This window comes from Panthera pardus, unplaced genomic scaffold, assembly GCF_024362965.1.
Source record: "Panthera pardus isolate Hobbes unplaced genomic scaffold, ASM2436296v1 HiC_scaffold_6, whole genome shotgun sequence".
Lineage (NCBI taxonomy): Eukaryota > Metazoa > Chordata > Mammalia > Carnivora > Felidae > Panthera > Panthera pardus.
Window position 1 is genome coordinate 115397116 of NW_026526991.1, and position 26681 is coordinate 115423796.

At 39.4% G+C, this 26681-nt stretch overlaps 1 protein-coding gene across 5 annotated transcripts in view; it reads left to right on the forward strand.

The window, feature by feature from the left end:
* The window catches only part of MPP7 (MAGUK p55 scaffold protein 7), a 287780-nt gene that overhangs the window by 109490 nt on the left and 151609 nt on the right, over positions 1-26681 (forward strand). For 4 of the 5 annotated variants that reach the window (XM_019465254.2, XM_053894922.1, XM_019465259.2 and 1 more), the window contains exon 3: positions 574-692. In XM_019465254.2, the coding sequence (XP_019320799.1) occupies positions 574-692 (119 nt within the window). The remainder of the gene's footprint in view (positions 1-573; positions 693-26681) is intronic. The other variant, XM_053894921.1, reaches the window with a different exon arrangement.

The window sequence follows — 26681 nt, forward strand, 5'->3', positions numbered from 1 at the left end:
TAAATCGGCAACGACATCAAAGCAACACCAAGTGTGGTTTAATCCGTCTCACTTTTTAGAACTTGATTTTGGAAGTTAGATAATGCAAATGTTTTTGAAGCTATATGTTATTAGGAACTATTTGGAAACCGCAAAACCTTTTTAATGGACCACTCTATCAATTTTCTGCTCTTCTAAGGAAGTTTTTCCTATTCATGACTCATTTCACTCTTTGGCTAACATTGAGGGAAATGTAATAACGATTAAGGAAAGGAATGTATGCGTTTTCTTCTTCTTCTTCTTTTTTTTTTTTCTTGAACGTTTGTAGACATTTTCTGTCCCGGGTTATGTAAACTTGGATGGCTGTAGAATGTTGACAATTCAAAGGTAAAAACTCGCCTGTTGATACACACTTGCGTGGAATTTAAAAATCCAAAAGATTCGTTGGCTCCTTTGGAGAAGTGTTTTGCTTGATGGCCCAGAATACAGATCCAGTAAAAACGACATGTTCCAGCTGTCATTTACACACACCTTAAAGCGAAATTAATGAGATCACTCTAAGATTACGCTTTGTGTTTTATTTTCGTTTTATAGGTCTGTATGAGCTGTTGGCTGCCTTGCCAGCCCAGCTGCAGCCACATGTGGATAGCCAGGAAGACCTGACCTTCCTCTGGGACATGTTTGGTGAAAAAAGCCTGCATTCACTGGTAAAGGTAAACCATGCTGATGTCAGATTCTCTTTGCGGAAAAACATATGGAAAAATATGTTGAGCGCCATCTAGTAAACCAGAGATCAGATTGTTGCTGTCTGAAAACAAAACAGCCTTGTTCCATTTCCCTGACGGGCGTGGAAGTTGTTAAAGATCCCACCAAAAATATATAGATGATTTCACTTAATGGTGGTGATCTAGCTGTGCATACTAATGCAGCAAACGTGTGCTTGCCCTGTTTAGAAAAAGAATATGAAATAGTAGCAGGAAGGTTTAGACTCTTTATGGGCGACAGTCATGAGCTGGAGTTTAACTCGAATAAATAAGTGTTCACAGCAAAAATTAGAAGGAATATATTTTCTGAGGTTAAGGATGGCAGTGGTTCAGTAGCCACATTAATTTAAAATAATTTCCTTTAACAAAGTCAACTGAAATTCGAGCAAGCTGTTTCTTTTTTGGTGCAACGCCATTGAAATGGTATTTTGTGTATAAATATCCTGATGCTAAATGCGAGTAAAAACAGTTTCTGGAGACGGTTTTGGTGAAGCATCAGGCCATGGAAATTGATCAGCCACCAGAAATGAGATCTTGCCACACAGCAACCCTGGGAGTGATCAGAGCTCTTAAAATAGTAAAATGAGAACAAGAAGCTTACTGGAAAATATGCCACTTTTGCTTCTGGAAATATGAATTGCATTTTCTTTCATTTAACTCAAGCTGAAAAAAATTGTGAGTCCTGCTTGAGTCTGTAGGAGATGGACCCCTCTGATGCTTTAGCTCCAGCTGGACCGACACTGAATTCAGCTAAATTTGTTATGGTTGCCGGTCGTGATAGAAGGCTCTTACTGATGCATAGTGTTTGAAAATGAACCACTTCTGAAGTGCTGTTACTTCACAGGATAGAATAATTCTTAGTACATTTTGTCTAATCTGCTGAAATTCGCGTGCCTCAAGAGGTGGCAATTCTCAGGAAATGAAAATGTTGAGAAGTGGCGTCTTCTTAGCAATACGTTTAAAGACTAGCGTGCTTTGTTCATTTAGTTTTCATATAATCGCCAAGGTATCTTTATCTTTGTGTTCTGAAAAATTTGGGGGAGTTCAGTTGCTCTGTTGGGGTGTGTCAGAAGTGGCCTTGAGATTATAATTGAATGATGTTTATGATTTCCAGAGGCAATCATGAAAATATTCCTGTGTGGAATGTTTGGAAGTTAGATACCTATGGATTTGTTCAAATTGATTTGATCTAGGTGGAATAAGACAGATTTCAAATGACTTCATCACCCCCTTAATCATTAAATAAACCTGCCCAAAACGAGGCATGCTTTTGTGATGTGGCTACTGTCTCAGTTTCCTTACCTATCTAAAATGGAAATTGTGGTATCTGTTGACAAGACCGTTTGTGAGTTTCAGATAAGAGTGAAGCGCTTAGTTCTCTGAATAGTTACATCGGTTCGGCAAGTATAAGCAGGCATTAAGTATTAACAAAATTAATATCATAGTATGTAAAGGACCAAAAAGTAATGACAGAGATGGGTATGATTTCTATTAAAAGAACACTAATGTTTTAAAAAAAAAATCTTAGTTATTGGGGCGCCTGGGTGGCTCAGTCGGTTAAACATCCAACTCTTGATATCATCTTAGGTCATGATCTCATGGTTTGTGGGTTTGAGCCCCACATCAGACTCTGTGCTGACAGTGTGGAGCCTGCTTGGGATTCTCTGTCTCTCCCCCCCCCCCCCTTTCTTTGCCCCTCCCCCCCCCCTCTCTCTCTCAAAATAAATAAATAAACTTAAAAAAAATCTTAGTTACACTAGCTTTTGAGTTTCAGGCATAGATGGTTTTTCAAAGTAAATGCAAATAACAAGTGGTTAGGGAGCATACAGTTATTGATGTCTGATTTTATTAAAAACAGCGAATGGAATTTAATTCCAGGTTGACGTGGCCAGTATTTAAATAGCACAGTAACATGTGTACTATTGCAAATGTCTTTCAGTAATTACTATAAAATGTATTTTTAAAGTGAGGTTTACAGTGCCCCCCCCCCCCCCGCCAGTCCATTCTCTGTTTCTAACTGGTTACCCCCCTTCCCAGCTTCTGTCACATGCACACCTCGAGTGTGTCCTTTGACTGACCCATTCTCTTCATTTTCAAGTATGTAAAGTCTAAAATGCCTCCAGGAGGCAGGCTCATGGGATCACAGTTTAAACACTGGAACAGTCCGCTTAACTGTATTCCAAGTGCCTCTATTGGAGGATAGAAGCCTCCAGCTTTTGTCCATAAATCTTGGTAGAGCAAAAGGAATCGGACAAGATGTGTTTCAGAGTGAATCAAAATGTGCTTTGATGTTAGGCTCTTTTGCCTGAAGTTGTAGCTGCCGGGATGTGATTGAAAGCTAGGTACAGGCAAAACTGGATTTTATTCCAGCACAGAGTTTTCGTAGCGGTCACCCTATTTTATGCTTACAAAAAAAAAAAAAAAAAAAATGGTTGTTATAACATCGCACAGTTTTAAACGTGAGTAGCTTTCTGGTCTAACGTGAAATATGCTTAAGAGGACGCAGTTTGGCGTTAACAGCCTGTGACAGGTATGGCATGCCACCTTAGTTAGGGTCACGAGCGGTGCTCTGGCAGGGATACTGTAGTTATGAGCTTGTCACCGGAAAGGAAGTGTTATGATCCTAGAGAGTGTTAGCCTCAGATATTTTTTAAAAAGAAAAACTCCTAAACTGAGGAGGTGGATAATCAGGACTGTGAGCATGAGATTTTAGAAGTGTCTGAAGAAAGGCGGTCCTGATAGAAGATGTGGGAAATACCCTAGAGAAGCCGTGGCTCTACGACAAGGATAGCAGTGTTCACATGACACAGTGAATGTGGTAGACCACCAGTAAGCAGAGAGCCACGGTTTAGAGAGAGAGAGAGAGCCGAGGAGAGGCAGAGGGTACGAGAGAATCCCAAGTAGGCTCCATAATCAGCACGGAGTCCGGCGTGGGGCTCAGTCTCACTACCGTGAGATCATGACCCGAGCCGAAATCAAGAGTCAGACGCATAACCGACTGAGCCACCCCTGGACCCTGAGAGCCACATTTTTGACCCATCATGTACAAATAGAACCGTGCAGCATATAGTTTGTGTCCCTATCTCATTTCTAAATTTATCTTCTACCACTGTGGTTTTTTTCTGTTGAGATTTCTTTACATTTTATTTTACTTGTTTGTGATGTATGTGTTTTTGTAATCTGGTTTAAGTTTATTTTTTATTTTATTTTAGAAAGAGAGCACAAGCGGGGGGGTGGGGGGAGAGGGGAAAGAGAGAGAGAGATGCTCAAACAGGCTCCACACTCAGCTTGGAGCCCAACACGGGGGTCGATCCCACAACCCTGGGCTCATGACCTGAGCTGAAATCCAGAGTCTGGTGCTCAACCAACTGAGCCACCCAAGCGTCCCTAAGTTTAGTTTAGAACAAGATACGGCATAAAGACTTGCTTAAATGTTTATTTTAAACAAGGTTGTTACTTCTGTTTCCTCAAGAAATTTTTGTTTGTATTTCACAATTGTGTTCGGTTTCCAGGAAAAGAATATCACAGTTTTTGTTAAATAGTTGCGGATGTTTTCGTTACCCTTTTAAATAGTTGCATATACGTGTACGAGCAGGAGAAAAAAAGGTAGCAGCTTTTTTTGGGATTCCAAATTGTTTCAACAAAACACATGTTGATTATTTTTAAGAAAGTTTTTTGGTTTTGTTTTTTGAGTGAGAGCGAGAGCAAGGGAGGGGGCAGAGGGAGAGAGGGAGAGAGAATTTTAATCAGTCTCCACACTGTCAGTGCAGAGTCTAACACGGGGTTCCATCTCACAACCATGACATCATGACCTGAGCTGAAATCAAGTCAGATGCTCAACCGACCGATCCACCGAGGCGCCCCAAGAAAGTTTTTTAACGTGGCTTAATTACTGTATTTCTGTGATTTCGGTCTTAAAGAGTAATGGTATAACACTCAACCACACCCTTGCAACATTTAGTTACATAATTTTAACTTTTGATGTTTTCATCATCCTGTCTTTGTTGAGTTCTTACTCTTGCCACACTCTGTATGGGCCAATACGGCTACCATTTTCTGTTGGACAGTCCCTAGCTTGCAGTCTCCAGTGTCCCAGAGGGGTTATAGACAAGGGGATGGGCAGTTACAGTGTGGTTAAGTCACGTGAGAGAGAGTGAGCAAGCAGGGGAGGGGCTGAAAGACAGGGAGATAGAACCCCAAGCAGGCTCTGCGCTGTCAGCAAAGAGCCCGATGTGGGGCTCGAACTCACGGAGCTGTGAGATCTTGACCTGAGCCAAAATCAAGAGTCAGATGCTTAACCAACTGAGGCACCCAGGCATCCCATTTTATGTGTAGAGCTTTTTTTGGTGCCTAACTCAACACTGGATCCAGAGGCTCATGGAGCATTTGATATTTCAAGGTGAAACTTGAATGTTGACTAGGCATTGCTCAAGTAAGAATTTATGGGGGGTTGGCAGGGTTAGGCAGAAGGAATAATCTACACAAACACCTGCAGGCAAGATGGAGCCTTGTGCCTTTAGGATGGAGACTGACAGGTTCTCTGGGCTGGTACATGGAGTAAGGAAAGGTGTGGGGAGCAATGCAAAGTGTGGCGAGGAAGGTAAGCCAAGACCCATTCTTGAATGACTTTGACTTTATCCCAACGCAGTAGGACCCATTGCATAGAGAGGTTTAAATCAGGGGAATGAAGCTATCATTTTTTTTTTTTTTTTTAAGAAGTAAATTAGTGTGCTATGGAGATGGGAAGGGATGTGAGAGAGGGGAGGTGATTTTAGTGTGGAGAAAGGGAGGCTGATGTTCAGCCTGTCCTCACCAGCAAGCCTGCCCTTTGTTAACATATGGAAACTTCTTCCCCTTCCTTGGTAAACAACTGCTGACCTCTGCCCCCGGACACCCCCACACCCCTAATCCAACCACCAGCTTGTTTATGCCAGGCCATCAGGGGTTAGGAGAGGGCTCCAGGAGATCTGTACAAGCCCTAAGTTACCAATTCTTAACGCATTTTGAATCTCTCCTCAGAAGAAAGGTGATTTTAGTTATATGTTCATTTGATATTTGGGGGATAACCAAAGAGAACTGGCTACTGTATAGTTGGACCCCTAGATCCTGAATTGAGGATAATGATGTTCTAGGTTGGAGATAATAGATTTGGGAGTAGGGTTGCCACATGAAATCCGAGGCCTCCATCTTAATTTGAACTCAAAATGAACAGTATTTTTTTTTCTTTTTTTTTTTTTTAGTCTAAGTATGAACCATGCTGTATTTATATTTGTGAAATCTGGCAACTGTTTGGGAGTCATTAATATTTAGATGGTAACACTTTTTATAACAGCTTTTTTGAGATCTAGTTTACAGTATATCATACAATTTACCCATTTAAAGTATACGCACAATGGTTTTAAGGGTATTCACAAAATTGTTCAGCCATCACCGCAATCAGTTTTAGAATATTTTCATCACCTCCCCAAACCCCCTATCTCAGGTAACTGACATTCCCTAATCCCTGTGTCCTCCTACCCTTCCCCACCCCAGCCCTAAGCAACCACTAATCTACTTTCTGTCCCTATATTTACCCATTCTGGATAATTCATGTAAGTGGAGTATAGAACATGTAGATTTGTTTGTGATTGGCTTCTGTTACTTAGCTTAATCCACATGATAACATGTACAATACTTCATACCTTTTATGGCCCAATAGTATTCCATGGTATGACTATACCAGTTTTGTTTATCCTTTTATACAGTGTTGGACATTTGGCTTGTTTCCACCTATTGCCTATCATGAATAATCCTGCTAAGAATATACATATACGGGGGCACCTAGGTAGCTCAGTCCGTTAGGCATCCAACCTCGGCTCAGGTCACGATCTCACGGTTCATGAGTTCAAGCCCCGCGTCGGGCTCCGTGAGCCTGGAGCCTGCTTCGGATTCTGCGTCTCCATCTCTCTCTCTCTGCCTCTCCCCTGCTCATGCTATGTCTCTCTCAAAAATAAATAAACGTTAAACATTTTTTAAAAAGAATGTGCATATACACGTTTTTATGTGGACATGTTTTCATTTCTGGGGGGTACCTACTTAGGAGTGGAATTGCTGGGTTAAATGGCAGTTCTGCGTTTAATATTTTGAAGAACTGCCACAGTGTTTCCCAAGGTGGCCCCACCATTTCATTCCCACCAGGAGTGTGTGAGGCTTCTGATTTCTGTGTCCTCGTCAACGCTTGTTTTTACCTGACTTTTTTCTTCTAACTTTCCTAGAAGGTGTGACGTGATACCTCCTTGTTGTGGTTTGCGTTTCCCTGGTGAATGACGATGTTAACCATCTTTTCATGTGTTTGTTGGTTATTTGTGTATCTTCTTTGCAGAAATGCCTGTTTCTGGATTCTTTGCCCATTTTTTTGCTCATTGGATTCCTTTGAAAAGATAAACTTTACTTTTTAGAACAGTCTTAGGTTTACAGAAGTGTCTCTTCAGATGTTTTGCCCATTTTTAAACTGAGCTGTGTTTTTCCCTGGAGTTTTAACAGTTTTTGTGTTTTTTGTGGTTTTTTTTTTTTTTTTTGGCTTTTTTGGATATGAGTCTTTTATCAGATATGTGTTTTGCAAATATTTTTTTTCCAATCTGTGGCTTGTCTTTTCATTCTCTTAATGGTGTCTTTCACAGAGCAGAAGTTTTTACTTTTAATAATGCCAGTTTAACAATTTTTCTTTTATAAATTGGGCTTTTGGAGTTGCATCTAAAAACTCATTGCCATGCTCATGGTCAGCTAGATTTTCTCCTCTGTTATCTTATAGGAGTTTTACAGTTTTGTATTTACATTTAGTTCTGTGATCTACCTTGAGTTAATTTCTGTGAAAGGTGTAACTTCTGTGTCTAGCTTCAAATTTTTGCTTGTGAATATCCAGTTGTTTTCAGCATCAGTGTTTGAAAAGACTGGCCTTTCTTCCCTGGATTGTCTTTGCTCCTCTGTCAAAGACCAGTTGATTGTAATTGTGTGGGTTTTATTTTAGGCTCTGTTATGTTCTGTTGATCTACTTATCGAGTCTTTTACCAGTATGACTCTGTCTTCATTCCTGTAGCTGTGTAGTGAGTCTTGAAGTTGGTTGGTGTGAGTCTTCCGACTTTGTTCTTCTCAGTATTATGTCAGCTCTTCTGGGTCTTTTGCCTATTCATATAAACCTGAGAATCAGTTTGCCATATATGCAAAATAACTTGCTGGGATTCTGTTGAATATGTAAATCAAGTCGAGAAGAATTGACATCATAAAACTATTGTGGATTCTTGTCTGTAAACATGGAATTTCTGTTTATTGAGATCATCTTTGATTTCTTTCATCAGAGTTTTTGTACTTATTTAGATTCTGTCCATATTTTGTTAGATTATACCTAAGTTTTTGTTTTGGGGGCTAATGTAAATGATATTTCGGTTTTAATTCCCAAATTCCAGTTGTTCATTGATAGTTGTGTAAACCAGTTCAAGGCTGTCTTGGACAGATCTGTCTTGACAGCTGTCTGTGATCTGAAGCCTTCTGGAACACAGCTCCCTCCCATATTCTTTCTTTTTGCCTAGTCACACCCTTAAGTACACCCTTGGTGCATAGTGTCATAATGTCCTTCATCTGCTCCGGAGATATGATAATGATTCTCAAACATTTTCTCCCGGGTGGTCCCCCAGCACTTCCCAGTTTCTTAGTGGAGGTGTGGTTGTGGAGACCTACTCATGTTACAGCCACCCAAGACACGCTTCTGCCCATAAGTCCTCTTAATAAACCCATCTCTCATCAAGCTGGGCTTGTCAGTTTTTTCGGTCTTACAGCATCTTTGGCCTGTGGAGATTGTTTTGCATATAACTGTCTTTCACAGAACACAGGTACATAGAAATGTAACTGATTTTTGTACATTAAGTTAGCATCCTGAATCCTTGCAATAATCACTTACTGGTTCCCAGAGTTTTTTTATTTGATTCTTTGGGATTTCCTACATAGATAATCATGCTACTTGTGAACAAAGGCAGTTTTACTTCTTCTTTCCCAATCTGTATGCCTTTTATTTCCTTCTCCTGTCTTAGAGCATTAGCTAGGATTTCTAGCTAAGTATTGAATGTGAATGGTGAGAGGTGACATATTTCCCTTGTTTTACTGATCTTAGGCTGAAGGAGTCTAGTTTTTCACCATTAAGTATGATGTTACCTCTAGGTATTTGCTACATGTTCTTTATCAAATTGAGGAAGGCTTTTCTATTCCCAGTTTGCTGATTGTTTTTATCACGAATAGGTGTTGCTTTTTTTTTTTTTTTGCATCTATTGATATGATCGTATTTTTTTTTTATCCTCTTGATGTGATGTGATTAATACTTCTGAATATGACATATCTGGAAAAAAACCCACTTAGTTTTGGTATATAATTCATATTCTACATTGTTGGACTTGATTTGGTGATGTTTTATTGAGGATTTTTGCATCTCTGTTCATAAGAGATACAGTCTGTAGTTTTCCTTTCTTGTAATGTTTTTCTCTAGTTTTGGTAATAGGGTAATGCTGGCCCCATAGAATGAGTTAGGAAATGCACCTTCTGATTCTGTTTTTTTTCTGGAGGAGTTTGAGGATTGGTATAATTTTTTTTCTCAAATTTACCAGTGAAACCATCTGGGCTCAGAGCTTGCTGTTTTGGAAGGTTACTAATTGTTAATTTAAGTTCTATATTAGAAATATGCCTATTTAGATCACCTATTTCTCCTTGTGTGAGAGTTTTTGTCACTTGTGTCTTTTAAGGAATTGGTGCATATCATGTAAGTTATCAAATTTGAGAGCATAGAATTGTTCATTATCTTTTATTATCTTTTTAATGTCCATAGGATCCATACTGATGACTCCTCTTTCATTTCTGATGATAGTAATTTGTGTCTAATTTCATTTTTTCTTGACTAGCCTGCTTGTCGGTTTATCAGTGTTATTAATCTTTACAAAGAACCAGCTTTGGGTTGTGTTTTTTTTTTTTTTTCTATTGTTTTCCCGTTTCAATTCCATTGATTTCTGCTATTTTATTCTTTCCTTTCTTCTCCTCGCAATTCTTGCTCTAGTTTCCTAAGGTAGAAGCTTAAATTATTGATTTTAGTTCTTTCTCTCTCTCTTTTTTAAAGTTTAACTATTTTGAGAGAGAGAGCAGGCAGGTGTGTGCAGGCAGGGCTGGGGCAGAGAGAGAATCCCGAGCAGGCTTCATGCTGTCAGCATAGAGCCCGATGTTGGGCTGGAACCCACGAACTGTGAGATCATGACATGAGCTGAAATCAAGAGTCGGATGCTTAACTGACTGAGCCACCCAGGTGTCCCATTTTTGCCTCATGTATTGTGACACTCTTCTTATTAGGTACATACACATTAAGGATTGTTACGTGTTCTCAGAGAACTGACCCCTTTATCATTATGTAATACCCTCTTTTATCCCTGACAGTTTTCCCTGTTCTGCCATCTGCTTTGTCTGAAATTGGTATAGGTTCTTCAGCTTTCTTTTGGTTAATATACATATGGTTTATCTTTATCCATTTCTTTACTTTTAATCTACCTGTGTCTTTATATTTAAAATGGGTTTCTTGTAGACAGCATATAGTTGGATCTTCCTTTTTATCTACTCTCTGTCTTTTAATTGACATATTTAGACCATCCACATTTAGAGTCATTGTGGATGTAGTTGGGTTAATATTCACCATCTTTGCAACTGATTTCTACTCATTACACTTGTTCTTTTTATATTTTTATCACCCTCTCTTACTTTTCCCTCTCTGCTTTTAGTTGGACTTTTTATATGATTCAATTTATTCTTTCTTAGCATATCCATTATACCTTTATATTTTTATTGTTTTGAGAGAGAGAGGGAGAGAAAGAGAGACTCTTAAGCAGGCTCCATGCTTAGCATGGAGCCTGACATGGGGCTCGATACCACAACCCTGGGATCATGACATGAAATCAAGAGTCAGATGGTCAACCAACTGAACCACCCAGGCGCCCCCTCCATTATACTTTTTTACAAAGGTTTTTTTTTTTAGTGCTTGCCCTAGAGTTTGCTACATTCATTTACTACTCATCTAGGTTCACTTTCAATTTCACAGGTAGTAAAATTTCTTTCTTGTAAGAAACTACTCCCCATTCCTATTTTCCATCCTTTATAACATTGCTTTAATCCATTCATTTACTCCTATTTTTAAATAACTCAGCACATTGCTGTTTTGAAGTTATCTGATCAATTAAGAAAAGACATTTTTTTTATGTTTATTATTCCTTCTCTCAGTGCCCTACCTCTATCATTCTCTTCCTCTCTGAATAGCTTATTTCACTACTTGTTGCAAGATAGGTCTACTGGGCACCAGATTCCTTGAACTTATGTTTGCTTATTTCAGTGTTTTGTTTTTATTTTTCCTTCATGTTTGAAGTACAGTTTCACCAGATACAGAATTCTAGGTGGTGAGTTTTTCTTTTAACACTTTATTCCCCCACATCCCTTCCATCTTGCTTGCATGCTTTCTGATGAGTTGTCCGATGTAATTCTTATCCTTGTCCTCTGTAAGTAAGGTGTTTCCCCACCTCTCCCCACTTGGGCGTTTTTCAGTCTCTTCATCTTTGGTTTTTGCTGTTTCAGTATTAATGCAAGGTGTAGATTTTTTTTTGGCATGTAGTCTATTTGGTGTTCTCTGAGCTTCTTAGATCTGTGGTTTATCTGTGGTTTATAATTTTTATCATTAATTTTGGAAGATTTTCAGCCATCATTACTTCGAATGTTTCTTCTCCTTTCTCTCTTTGTTCTCCTTCTGGTGTTTCCATTATGTATTTGTTATACCTTTTGTGTTGTCCACAGCTCTTGGGTATTTCGTTCCTTTTTGCATTTTAGTTTTGGGAATTTCCATTAACATATTGTCAATCTTACTGATTTTTTCCTTGGCCATGTCCAATCCACTGATGAACACATCAAAGGCATTCTTCATTTCTGGTGCAGTGCTCTTGATTTCTAGCATCCCACTTTAATTTTCTCTGAGAATTTCCATCCCTCTGCTTACATTATACATTGATTTTGCATGCTGTCCACTTTTTCCATTAGAGCCATTAACATGTTAATCAGACTTATTTTAATCTCCCTATTTATTAGTTCCATGAATCTGTGTCCTGAGTCTGGTTCTGATGTTTGCTTTATCTCTTCAGACTGTGTTTGTCTTTTATCATGTCTTAAAATTTGTTTTTGTTCAAAGCTGGACATAACGTATTGGGTAATAGAAGCTGACGGAGTTAGGCTTTTAGTGTGAGTTTTTATGTTAATCTGGTTAGGAGCTGGACTGTGTTTAAAGTTTGCTCTAGCTGTCAGTGTCAGAGACTTCAGAAACCTGTGTGTCTCTTCCCTCCCCTGCTCCCTTCTCTGGCTTTCCTTAGGAGCTCTCCGGGAGTCTGTGCTGTGCAGCTCTCAGTTACAATCTATTGTTGTTTCACTGGAGCCCTGTTGGTGGTGAGTTGTTCTGTGATCTCATGATTAAATGTCGGTTATTTAGTGGACCTGAGTCCCTGGGCTCTGGTGACCTTCAGGAGCATTTCCTAGCCTCTTGTTTTCTTCTTTCTTTCTTTCCTTAGTTGGGACAAGAAGGCTAGTAGGGGCTGGGGTTGACCTCATTGTTTTTTTCCCCAGGTCAGATAGGGGTCTAGTAAAGCAACCTGTCTTAATTGGCAGGCCTCTGCTATGGAGAAGGCTCTTGGCCTATGCATTTCAAAATGGTTATTTCTTGGGGCGCCTGGGTGGCTCAGTTGGTTAAGCGTCACGATCTCCCTGTTTGTGGGTTTGAGCCCTGCATCGGGCTCTGTGCTGACAGCTTGAAGCCTGGCTCCTGCTATGTATGGATTCTGTATCTCCCTCCTCTCTCTCTGCCCCTCCCCAATTATTCTCCTTCTCTTTCTCAAAAATAAATAAACTAAAAAGAAACGGTTATTTCTCCATTCTCCTATTTGAAATACTAGACAGGATTTTTCTCCTGTCTTCACCATGAGAACGTGGTGGGAGGAAAGTGCAGAGGCCTCCTTGACAACTGGGTCTCAGGAGTTTTTAACTCTCAAACTAGTCCACATTCGGCCACCATCAATGCATATGAACTACCATTTAAGTTTTCCTACAAGTTTCTGGCTCCAGCAGCTTTTGCCTCTGCTAAGCTGATCTTGGCCACGAATCTCTCAATTCCCCTGTTCTTGCTGATTTCCCAGTGGCAGTTTGCTGTGTGACTTTCATTCGGCTTAATTAGCTGAACTGAAACCAAAAGTCTTTCTTTGTCCACCTTTTAATTTGGTTGTTATTTTATTACTGATTTGTAACGAGTTCTCTGTGTATTTGGAACACCAGCTCCCTACCAAATTATACTTGAATTGGAAATAGCTTCTCTTCTTAAAGAGATGTCCTGCAATTTTGTTTTTAATGAAACATATGATAAATCTTGGGCAGAATATTGACCAGTGGACGCAAGAGATGGTGGATAAATTAGTGGGCGTTTATTTTAAATCTCCATATCAATGTGAATCTGTAAATTTTTTAATATTTGTGAATTTAGGTAGAGTTTTAAAAGTAAAAGTCTTCTTGGTCTGGGTCTAAAAATAAGTCTTGAATAGATGCTCAGAAGGCAACCTCTGAACAAGAATATACTTAGAAAATTTTATATCTCCAACCTGGAAACTTTAGAAAATGAAAAGCCAATTTGAAGGTGATGTGTGATCTTAATCTTTCAATAATTCCAATTTTCTTAATAACTAGCACCATGAGACTTGCTTGGAAAGGAGTTATTTCCCAGATAATTGATCCAGTCAAGCTACAAAAAAAAGAGGGATCACGTTTTGAGCAGTGGTTTTATAAACTGATTTTCTGTGCAGGCACTTTGGATTCCTCTTTTCTTTTAATCTAGAAGCAATGAAAAGCATCGTACTGGGCGGGGGAAAGGTGATATTTTCATAGTAGTAAATCAGATTCAAGGCTGAAAACCTATTTTATAAGATACTTGTGGGTACAGGGCTCGTTAGAAACAAATTGTGCTGTTTGAGAGGGGAGAGGTGGTGTTAGGTTCAGAGAGTAAACCCGTTGGGGAGGTTATGTTACTTGACTCTGCAATACTGTTTGCCTTGGGTGGGAGGAAAAGGAAAAGACAGCCAGACATTGCGAATGATCCATGGCCACCTGGTCCGACAAAGTAGAGAACTGGGTATCAGCAGCTGGTAAAGCTCCTTGGCCAATCAAAGGTAATTGTTCAGCCAGCTCTGTTGGAGGAGCCAGACAAAGTTATTTCTTACGTTATAGTTTACATTTTTTCAGGCACAGAAACATGTAAAGTCTGCCGAAGATAGGAATTCCTGAGACCCTGGGTAAATTGTTGCCTTTGTAATTCATACTCTCAAAACAGAGGCCATATGTAACCCTTCTTTGAGATTTGTGTGGGACTGGGGATGAGTGAATAGAAGCCAGGTTTGTGAATGCTCCACGGGGCTGTGTCCTACTGTGTCCCGTGTTCTGTGTCCTACCGTAGTCTGTGTTCGGTGTAATGGATCGGTGTCTTCTGAGAGTTAAATCGTGAGATTTAAACGATGTTCAAATATACTGAATTTCAGAACAGACCTCTTCAATTTGCATTTATTCATCGTTTAATTACAAGGAGTCTGTTCACTTTGTAAAAATGCATGTGGGGTGTTTCCTACCTCGAAACACTTGAGAACCGTTCATGCACTAGAATTGGGTGGAATCAGGAAGGCGGTAACTTTCTCCCTTTCCTTGTGAAAAAGGTGATTCCTGTGATTCTCCAGTTCCAGAGACTAGGAATTCTAGTGGGGAAATATCCAGCTTCTTTAGCTAGTATACCTAACAGTGGGTTTGCTGGGCCACAGAGACATGCATCTCCCACTTTATCAGTTTTTTTTTTTTAAGTTTATTTACTTATTTTGAGAGAGCGCAAGCAGGGGAGGGGCAGAGAAGAGAGAGAAAGAGAGAATCTTAAGCAGGCTCCGCACTGTCAGCGTAGAGCCCCACGAACCATGATCTTAATGGTCAGTGGAACCATGATTGATCTCATGAACCATGAGATTGTGACCTGAGCTGAAATCAAGGGTCGGATGCCTACCCGACTGAGACACCCAGGCGCCCCGCTTTATTAGGTTTCGCCACATCATCTCACAGGAGATCGTATGTGTCTGGAAGTGACTGGCTTGGGCAGCTCTGCGTTTGCACTTCCGGTACCCTGGTTCACCTCCCTTTATCACACCAATCTGTGGACTGTGCAGTTTCTCGGGAAGCCTTGCTTTAATGCCAGGGCAAGCAGTAGTTCACGTCTTGTAGCCGGGATGGTGTTTGGGCCACAAGCGTGGTCCCTACGTTCTGAATTGGTTCTCAAAGTACATATGCCACAGTTGTGGACACAGATGGAAAAAGGGAGTAGGGATAGGATGGAATGGGATGTGGCAGGTCGTGCAGAGGCTAGGTCCATGCTTCTCTCGGTTGTGTGAAACGGTGTATGGGGGACACAAATTCTGTTTAAAGAAAACTCCAGGCTGAGGTGGAGTTTCATACGATCCATTTAAGCGTGCTTTGATGGCCTACCTTGGAGACCCAGGCACCATTTTAACAGTATTTCAGGAATATGTGTCCCCAAATCTAGAATAGATTGCAATTAACTTTTGGTGTCAACTCCATGGGATTTGGGGACAGAGGCTGGGTAACATTCCTTGAAGTTTAGCTTGGTATGGTACTTTAGGCTAATAATCACGATTGTATGAATGAAAGAGGGAGTCTAATATGTGGCTGAAGAAAATAAAGGTAATTTCTAGAGGGAGGAATCCCATGACCTGCAGGACAACTTTCACTATCCATCCAGATCAAGTTCGGACCTTTGCTGCCTCTCTTTCTTTTTTCCCCTTGTCTCTCGTTCTTGTGGTCATTTTGTTCTCATTGTGTTTGGTCACCTCTCTTGCGGTGCCTTAATTATGGGCCGTTGGGTGTACTGAGGAGTGTACCGTGTGTCCAGACACCCGGCCTTCCCCTTCTCGTGAGCACACGTCTGTGGTAGCAGCTCCGAGCTGGGACTCTGGAGCCGCATTGCCTGGACTCGGGTTCTGGCTGTGCCAAGAATATCGTGTCGACAGTCAGAACATAGCACCTCGTTATTTTACCTCGCTGCGCCTCCTGTTCCTTGTACCTAAAATGGAGATGATAGTCGTACCTACCTTGCATGCTTGTTGTTAGGAGTAAATGAATGAATATGAGAAACGTGGTTTAAACAGTCTGGCACAGGGGCGCCTGGGTGGCGCAGTCGGTTAAGCGTCCGACTTCAGCCAGGTCACGATCTCGCGGTCCGTGAGTTCGAGCCCCGCGTCGGGCTCTGGGCTGATGGCTCGGAGCCTGGAGCCTGTTTCCGATTCTGTGTCTCCCTCTCTCTCTGCCCCTCCCCCGTTCATGCTCTGTCTCTCTCTGTCCCAAAAATAAATAAAAAACGTTAAACAGTCTGGCACACAGTTGCCGTTAGCAGCAGCAGCACCCTTAATTTCTTTATCTCTTCTAGCTGCGTGCAAGGCTCTTGTCTCTGGGTTCGCGCTATTCTTTTCAGTATCCCTTTGGCTACATTTCTGGTTGTTTTGTTTTTTTCTTTTTTCTTTTTTTTCACGATGATACTTGCTGGCCTTAATAAACCTCCGTGTTTGGTTTTTTTATTTCCTTGCTCTCACTCTGTAAAATTGTAATGAACATTAACAGCCTGCGATTTGAAATTCGTGAAAACCTCCTTGAGTTGGCTGAAAGTGCTTTCTAATGTTTCCTTCACTTAGAAGATGTTACGGAATGGTTTGGGCAGTACAATGGCAGATAACAAATGTTGAACACCTAGACAGTCACCACACAACCGGAGAAAGAATATTAGATTCATTTGAAGCCTGAGTGTCCCGTCTCATTCACATTCCTTTCCCCTCACTGGCCAGAGGTCACTTCCGTCTTGAGTCTGAATCCCTGAAAAAAAAGGTGGTATTATTTTGTATGTTTTATGACTTTTTTATCATTTGATTCATCCTTAACACATTTGTCTGTCTGCAGCTCACTTTTTACTAAAGATTTGGTTATACGTGTTGAGATATATTTAGGGTGATGCACAGAGTTTTGATCCATTCATTTCCATTGTTGGTATGGTGTTATAAGACTAGATCACAAATTACTTATTCACTTGTTGATGGATATTTACATTGAAAGGTGTCCTATGGGTACGAGATTCCTTCATCTGGAAACCACCTTTACCTCCATGTCAGTGTTAAAAATGAAGCAGGAAACAGCCTTTGTGTAGACCCCCCTTGTGCATATATGGGGCCGTTTCTATAGATATTACACCAGAGAATGGGGTTGCTGGGCCACAGAGGTGCACACGTCTGCTCTTCTGAGACTGTACCATATCGCACTCCCACCAGTAGGAGGAGAGTTCCAGTCGCTTCACGCCCATGTCAGTACTTAGAATTGTTAGATTTTGATTTTTGCCAACAGGATCAATTTGAAATGCTCTCTCCTTGGGGCGCCTCGGTGGCTTAGTTGGTTAAACACACGACTCTTGATTTTGGCTTGGGTCGTGATCTCGCAGTTCATGGGTTCGAGCCCCACGTCGGGCTGTGCGCTGATGGTACAGAGCCTGCTTGGGATTCTCTCTCTCCCTCTCGCTGCCCCTTCCGTATTTGTGTGTTCTTGCTCTCTCAAAATAAATAAACAATACAAAATTTGAAATGCTCTCTCCTTTTAGTTTATATTTATTTGAATATTAGAGGGTCAGCATATGTTTATGGGCTGCCCCATTCTCCTTTTTATGCTTCTTATATCCTCTGCCTGTTAGTTTTCTTTGGTTATTTGTCTTTTTCTGGTTGATTTGTTCAGATTACTTTATGTATTCTGATACTGGATCTTTGTTTATATGCATTGTAAATATCTTCTGGTCTCTGCTCAGGCTACTCTCTTAATTTATTGTTTTAAAGCATGCATATACACAGTCTCTTTGTCTTAAATGCAGAAGACAGAAGCATCTTGACAGACCCACTGTCCAATACAAAACCTTAGCTCAGCAGGTCTTATGGAGGGCATGTATTAGGGTCTGAGGTGTATATAGTCCCCAACCAAGTCTGAGGTCTGGTTTATTTTTTTATACGCTGGCTCTAGAGAGGTCCTCCGGGACCATTTGCACTGATCTAATACTCCCGTTTATTTGTAAGCATGTACACATAATGTAATTTTGGCACCTACTGTAACGATGGATATAGTTGTCCATTTAGTCCAGTTGTTTTGGGCGGGAGATCTGTGTGCAGTTTATCCCCGTATGTTCCACATTGCCTAGAATCGTAGCAAGTGTTCGAGAAAAACTGCTATTAAAGGAGATGGCAGCACTTTGCCTCCAGGCTCTGTCCTGCCCAGTTTCTTTTCCATTCATTTCGCGGTTGCTTGAGTGCCTGCTGTGGGCATAGGAATAGGCGCTCACATCTCATTGGGTTTATTTATTGCAGTGTTACGGTTTTTCGTGAATAATTGATAATGCTGTTTTTAAAAAAATCATGTTCGGCCAACTCCATTTTTGCATAAGTCACGTTTTGTTACAGATAGACGACAATAAAGTAAAATCTTTTTATCCACCTGTTTAAAAAAGAAAGTTATTGTTAATATTGCTACGTGTCAGTAAGGGGAGTAGGAGCTAGGGGTATTCTCTGGTGGTCATGATTTGTAAATAATGTACCATCAAAGGAAAAAAATTGAATGAGATTGATTTTACAATTCTATTTCACATAAAATATTTGGAAAATCTTTAACGTTTTCAAATAACCACTTTTAGGAGTCTCAAAATGATATTTAAAAATGCATTAGTATAATGCTATGAATCAAGACATTAATGGAAATGTATTATAAAATACCTAGAAGTGACGACATAGGTTTTTGTGTGTGTAATACAAAATTAATTACTGTCAAATGATTCCCTTTGCATCAAAAAAGTATTTTGTGTATTGTCGTTACCGTCCATCCTGCCATCCATCCTGCCATATATTCTGTGATAATGCTGTTCACAGACACGTGTATGGTTATGTTACTTATGGCCACGTGACTTGTGTAGTCAATAAAATGTGTGGAGAAGTGAAGCATGTCTGCAGAGCAGAAGCCTTTAAGATCTAGTGCACGGTTTGCTTCATCTCTCTACCCATCCACTCTCCCTCGGTGACTGGTGATGTTCCAAACAGTAGAAGCTCTCTCTCCAGGGTCCGGAAATGCAGGAAGGTGGAGAGAGTTCCCAGAGGACACGCGGTGGCCACAGAGTAGAGTGAGGAAATAAAGCTGCATTCTCACATGCCACTAACCTTTGGGAGTTGTTGATGACCACTGTTTATGTTCTATTTTAATTCTGTTTTTTCTGACCGCAGAGCTTAGCCGTGGAGAAGTTAAAATAAATGCCATTATTAACATTCCACATAAAGTGGTTGCTATTGATCTGAGAGTTGCACTGTAAACAGCTAATCCTTATTTTCTAGTCCGAACTGTAGCTTTTATTCGTTCTTTCCTGATAGACATGTACTTCCCTCCTCACTGCTGTGCCGGGCCTGAGAAGGGCTGATAGCGAAAGGTCTCACTATTTGATGTGATTTTTCTGACACAGTATAATGGCAGTGGAGTGTGCCATCTTGGGTCGTACCTTGTCTAATTTCAGGTTCTCTCTCGGCACCAATAAAATGGAAGACCACAATGTCTATATTACTTTCATATTCCCTTGTTTTCTTATTAAATTGCATGAGGTTATTTTGACTTACCAATCAAAGGCTTTCAATATCAAAGTATAACATACTTTCCTAATTAAAAAAAAAAGTGGCCTTTACTATATTGAACAGCGTATTTCAGATGCAATTAGTGTAACTTCAGTGTCTTTTACACTTTTGGCATATTGCAGCCCTAATTGCTTTTTTCTCATTGTCATTTCTGTGTTTACTTCAGTTAAAAAGTTCAGTTAGATGGTCTTAACTGACCACTCGACAATACATTTTATTTATAAATTTTATTTAAATTGGTGTGTTATAAATTATAGAGAAGATAATTGATTGTCGTTACTTAAAACTTGAAACACATCTTCGGTTTCTAGTTTGAATAAATATTTTATAGGTCACTGTTGTGTGCTTAGTCATTTTAGAGAATTGCCTCAAGCTGCTTTTTTTTTTTTTTTTAAATCTTCTATCCTTCCACTAGATGGTGCTCCTTCCTTTAGGAAACCTGAGACTTCCTTCAAGCAACTTGTCAGTTATGGCACTGATGGATTAAAAATAAAAAGAAGCAAACGCAGGCCAAAGCTCTATGAAAAACTTGTGAGATTTCCTTATGTCGTGTAAAGAGCCTTAGAACTTTGTGGTAGGGGTATTTACGATTGATCGTGTATTATATTTCCAAGGAACCAGTGATTTCATGAAAGTACTTAAATGCTTATTGTATTAGCTGATGGGGATACAATAGCAAAAAATAGGCATGGTGGTCCTCAGCCACATGACTCTTGAAATCAAAACTCAAATAATACTTAAATAAGTGTAAACTGAGATATAGTCAGGTTTTTGGTACTTAGAGCATGTAATGGGAGTGGGTGGGGTACTTAGAGTATATAATGGGAGTGGGTGTGTTTGCTCACATTCTGAGGATGGTTCATTTAAGAAGTGTCTACTCAGCTAGTTCAATGACATATAAAGGTTGTTTAAGAAAAGTAATCTGGTAAGCCTGGGCTGAAGCAGAAATTTCACAAGAAGTGTCAGTGCTGGGAGTTGTCTCAGCCATTGTGGTGGTTGGATCCACTGGGCATTTTTAGTTTGGAGACTTGTGTTCTTCTGTTCTTATTTCTTCAGTAATTTTCTTCCCTGGCCTCTTTCTAGAAATTCTTTAAGTACATATTGATCTTTCTGGTTTTAGTAGTCCTTTTGTTTTTCTTTTGACTGCTTTCTGAGAGGTATTCTCAACTTTTACTTTTCAGCTTTATTTAATTTTTAAATCACTTGATATAATTTTAAGTCAATAATTTTTGGTGGGGGAAGGGAGGCTGGAGTGTGTCTGTTCCTTTTTCATAGCATCCTAGTCTTATTCCATGGATACAATATCAAATGTTTTTAAGAATAATTGAAACAAACCAAATGAGAAGATCCCTTATTTATTGATTCCTTACTATGTGCCATGTGCTTTTAAAAGTTCTAAATACCTTGTTCTTCCAGCAACCCTAAGAGATGTGTACTAATCTTTATCCCCATTGTAAAGATTAGAGGAACAAGGTATGCCTTTGGGTAAAGTTATACAAGTAGTTATGTGGTGGAGCTGGCCTTGAACCCACATGGTCTGACTCAGGTTTGTTCTGTGCTTTTAACATGAAGCTGTTCTCCTGGTTGATGGATTCTCAGTGTGTGGTTTTGCTTTTATTTTAAATTTTCTTTTGTTTTGTTCACAGTCTTTATTTACTCTGGATTTTTTTTTTCCTGTTTGGTGTTTATCCTGCTGAAGGCTTTGTCAAATGTCTGTTAACTCTTGGTCATCTGCCTGGTGTTAATAGTGAGTTTTAAAAGGCTGATTGGAAGCTCTGAAGCTCTTTGTGCCTGGGCAGGGCTTGGTGCCTGGTGGGCTTCTTCTTAGAACTGTGGCGGGTTGTTAGAGGGGTTAAAGGGGAAAAGGGGTGATTTTGCAATGCTTGGAGACTTCAGGCACTGTTATACATCCTGTAAGGCACAGGCAGCCCCTGTGCATAACAAAGAATTTTTCAGCTTAAAATATCAGTAGTGCCAAGATTGAGAAAGCCAACTTTTGAGTGAAGGGATTAACGCGTGCGCATGCGCGCGTGCGCGCACACACACACACACACACACACACACACACACACACAGAGCTGGTCATGGGAGGAGAGGTTGCAAACTGCAGAATTCAGAGGACTTCTTTCCTGTGACTTCTTGGGATCTGCGGCCTGGGGGCGAAAGGAAAAGAGCCCCTCTCTGGGTTTAGGTGTTTGGCACCCTCCTGCCCGGCATCTCTGAACCCTGAGTGTCACTGTGTTCTCCCTGGCCCAAACTGGCCCTTTCCTACACAGTCTCCCAGTTTGTTCTAATTCCTTTTCCTAGAAATTCATCCTAGAGATTACTCTTCTGACTGTTTCATTTCCACAGTTTTAATTAAAACAAAATATATTAAGGCATCTGAGGATGAAGAGATTCATATCTGTTAATCACTAAACTTTTTAAGTATATTTTTTAGTGGCATTATTGTAATTCATCAGCTGCTTTTATACTATCATTTCTTTACTCATTTTTTATAGTTAGAATTTTTCCTTCTTAATTCTGTGAGGTTACTTTGAGATAGAGTTCTCTTTTTGAGGTTACTTTGAGACAGTTGATACAGGGCAGTAGGATAAATGCTTGAGTCCTTCTTTTTTTAATTTGCAGAATACTCTTTTGGTATTCACACATTCTCCAAAGTTAGTCACTAATCCTTCTTTTCTTTCTTTAAGTACTATCATAAACTCAGGGCGGGCATTCTTTTTGATGCTCAAATTACCTGGGCCTGGGGAGCCCCATCAGGTTGGTTCCAGTGTTTGCCACAGCTCTGTCAGGCTGTGATCCCTACTTTCCTTTTTGTACTGACAGTCCTTTCCATTGATTCCTAACAGTGAGCAATAGAAACTCCTTTCTCCTGCTCTTCTCAACTTCGAGTTTGATGTACTGTCTTACTTCTGGTTAGTACCAGGAAGGTAACCAACGAGCTTATTTTATTTTCCATATATTCTCTCCTCCTTCTCTTCCTAATTTTGGTACTTGTATTCAAGCTGCATTTCCAGATCTATATTTTACCCTTAGCCTCACCATGTAACCTCAAGTAAGTATATAGCTTGGTAATCATTAGTCCTTGTATATAACAGTCCTTATCCAGAAGCTTCTGTGATTGTTTCAGAAATTCATTCTCTGGTAGCTTGCTCGTGGGTAGGGCTCATGAGAACAATCTTCCCTGAGTTCCTGCGTGAGTGTGTGTGTGTGTGTGTGTGTGTGTGTGTGTGTGTGAGAGAGAGAGAGAGAGAGAGAGAGAGAGAGAGAGAGAGTTGTGTATGTGTATGGTCTTCTTATTAATAGCTGAGGGTCAGTTTGTCAGAAATTAAAATCCTGGGTTTCCACTTTGTTTTTGAATGTCTCAAGTATGTTACTCCTTCAACTTCTGGCATAAAGTGTTCGTGTCGAAGTCCAGTGTCAATAAAACTTTTTTCCTTTATATGTGTTTTTGTCTTGATATTCGAAGGATATTTTTCTTTTTATTTTCAAATCTGTAAAGAATATTTTTCAGTTTGGACTCTTCTGTCAGCGTTCCCAGACATTTGGTGTACCCTTTTAATCATATATGTTCACATACTTCTATACTATGATAGCTTTTAAATCCCCCCCAAATACCCTTTGATGCCCAGCATGGCTGTTCTCTCACCAACAACTCTCCTTTCTTTTTTGCCTTTAAACTTTTGCTGTTGAAATAGAACCACACAGTATGTGTCTGGGTCTGCCTTCTTTTACTCAGATTGTGTTTACATGATTCTCTTATGTTGTGATTAGTTCATTCAGTTTTGTTGCTGCAGGGTGCTTCATTCTGTATATCACAGTTGATCTATTCATTTTGCTGTTTCTGGTTTTTGACTGTTGTGGATAATGCTGCTGTCGTACATATTGTTTTACAAAGGTCTTTGGTTTATATGTGGATGTGTTTCTTTTGGGTGTAAACTAAGGAATAGAATTGTTGGGACATAGGGTTTTCATGAACTATTTGTATTTGTATATGTATTTATGTGCAGTATGTATTTAAGAATGCTGGTGCTACATAATAGGGTGTTGTTCCAAGCATTTATTCAGTATATACTTAAGAATGCTGGTGCTACATGATGGGATGTTGTTCCAAGTATTTGTTCAGTTTCTATTCCCACCAGCAGCCTTGACAATTGCTGCTCTTCCACATTCCTAACTAGCCTTCCGATATAGTAGGAATTTTTGTTTGTTTTGTTTTATTTTTCAACTCACTTTGGATTATAGGGCTATTTCCTTGTGTTTTAAATTTGAATTCCGGATGAGCATTAAGATTGAGCACTTTTTCATATGTTTGTTGGCTAATAGGATATCCTTTTAACAAAGTGCTCATTTAGGCATTTGGTTATCCCCTTCTTACTGATTTATAGAAATTCCTTGTAGATATTTCATAATGCTTGATTATGGATCGAGTGCTTTGTTGGTTATATGGATTATATATATCAATTTGGGTAGAATGGATATTGTCTATCTTACTATTACCAACTCCAAAAATTCACAAGTATGGTTTATCTTTTCATTTTTTCATTTTTGATTTTTAGTTTTTAAATTTCTCTCATTGATATGTTATAATTATCTTTAATATATGCTATGTATCTTTTATTAGAGTTTTTCCTAAATTAAAAAATCTGTTTTTTGTTTGCTCCTGCTACCTAGAACTGCATTATGTTGATGCAGTCTAGTGTTCTTGTGCTTTGCAATTTGCTAAATTCTCTTATAACTTTAATTAGTTTCTCTGTAAGTTTTTCTTGTTTGTAAATAAGGGCAGTTTTATTTTTTCCATTATAATCCTTATACTATCATCTACATATCTATATATTCATTTGTGCCTTTTGCTCGGTTTCGGGCCTCTAGTATATTATTGAATGGGCATGATAATTAACAATGGGTCTCTTTCCCCATGAATTTGTTTTCATTGCTACTTAATTTAAATTTTATTTCTTCATTTTATCATCTATTTCCCTTAGTGTAACTTTTCGTGTCTTTGCTTCTTAGTGTTGCTTCTAGTGTAGTCTTCATTACTAAAATAGTTTTCTAACATGTTCCAACTCTCTATCATCCTGTCTTCTAATCATCTCATTTCTGATCCTTTTCCGATTCGAGTTGTGCTATATTTTTATAGCTTCCAATGTTTTCTTTGTTCCCATTCCTCATTTAAAAATGTTAGGTTATGGTTTTCATCTCCTTTCTGGTCATGTTTTTCTGGTTTGTCTTTGTTGTGTTTCTATATGTTCTTCATTCTTTTTGTTTTTCGACTGTCTCCCCATGTTTGAGTGAAACGAATCTTCGTTTACCTTGAAGGAGGATAAGAGGAGATGGCAGCTGTCCAAAGGTTGGTGATGTGAGGGTAACTTCTAGATTTGCGCCTCCTGGTGCTTCCGTATCTGTTACTGTGAAATATTTTTTTTTTTTTTAAGTGGCTGTCTTGGTATAGGTATAATTCTACTATTTTATAAGATTTGTTCTTTTCGGTTCCCTCCCATAGTGAATCTGAACCTTCTTTTTTCTACCTCCAGTGTTGCTGCCCTGCTCACATTGGTTCTATCTCCACCAAATTTCTCCCCTCGTCTAGTGTTATTCTTTGGAGAGGAGCTTTGGCCACCGTCTTGCCTCACCTTGGCTTCTATTTATTTTAAAAATGCAAAAAGGTTATTTCCTCTCAACTACGCCTAATGATATTCAGACAATTCATAGTGTGGAAGATCATAATGCTTATAGGACTGTTGAAAACATTTAAAGCGGCTAGTCCACCTAAAGTACCTACAAAGCTGTTTGGCTACAATAGGCACTCAGTGTGTGTTGGGGTTATATTAGTAGTAATAATTAGAAAATGCCATATTCATTCATTCATTCAACAAGATAAATGACTATTTGAATAAAGTATTAAATTTTATAGTGATTAAAAGAAAGAGGTAGAGAATGAGACTAATTTATTGCTGGTTTGACTCCGTTTTTGGGCAAACATGTGTAATTAGATATATGAGGAGCAAATCAGGAGTATAATTGGTGTAGTTTCTATAACTCCGAAAGCCCTTTTTTGGAATGTTGTTAATGTTTTATTAGATTTATTTTCCTTCGTTGGAACTTGATGAAAAGCACTATTTTATCTTAGCTGGAAAAGCAGCCTTCTGCTATGTCTAATTGGTAAATATTTGTTATACCCACATAATCTGAGTTGGTAGAGAATCTTGATAGCTCAACAGTAGCTACTTTGGCAGAAGTAGAAATATAATATGTGTGACATCTAGGGCAGAGTAAGGGTCTAGAATGAAGTAAGATTTGTGCATATGTTGTACAGAGCTTTTTAAACCTTCCTATATAAATCAGAGTAGGAGAGCATTGAATAATGTCTAGTTTTTGTTTGTTTTGTTTTTTTTTTTTTGGAGGTTTTCCATACAGTTCCAACAATTTCTATTTCTGAATCACAGATTTTACCTAGTGATATATTTATTTCTACTATATTAGAAAAATGTCCGTGGTATGTTGAAGTTCTGACTTACGTTTCGGTAAAATATATTCTTGAAATTCACAGGACAGGTTGATTTGGTATCTTGCAACTCCACGAAGCTGTGCTGCCAAACTCTGTGACGTCATCCTCTCCACAGGCCAGTGAAAGGACATTGCGTCATCTTAGTTCTGGCAGTTTGTGAAATTTGCAGAGACATTAGCACACGCTCGCTTGTGCTGCTCGGATGGCGATGACTGCTGCAATCAAAATTATTGATTGCAACCAGGGATCGCGGGGGTAGTGGAGCCACCTAGGTGGAAGATGTTTAGTTCTGGAATAAACCACATGAGATGGAGAGGCCCGCCATCCTCCCGTTAATCTTTTTCCCCCAAACGTCTTTTTGGAACATGATGTGAACAAGAAATGAGACAAGCCAGAAAGGAAAGACAATACAAAACCATAGAAAGTCTGCTGTATGGAAGGACTGTAGAGAGAAGGAACTATAGACACACAGTGCAAGAGTACATTATCTTAATCCAGATTTACACAGATTATGTGCGCTCTTTGCCAGTGGTTCCTTTTGTCTAAAGGATTCTGTAAAATACTTTACCTGCCAAATTTAAAATGTGGTGTGCTTAAAAAGTTTGGTTCCAA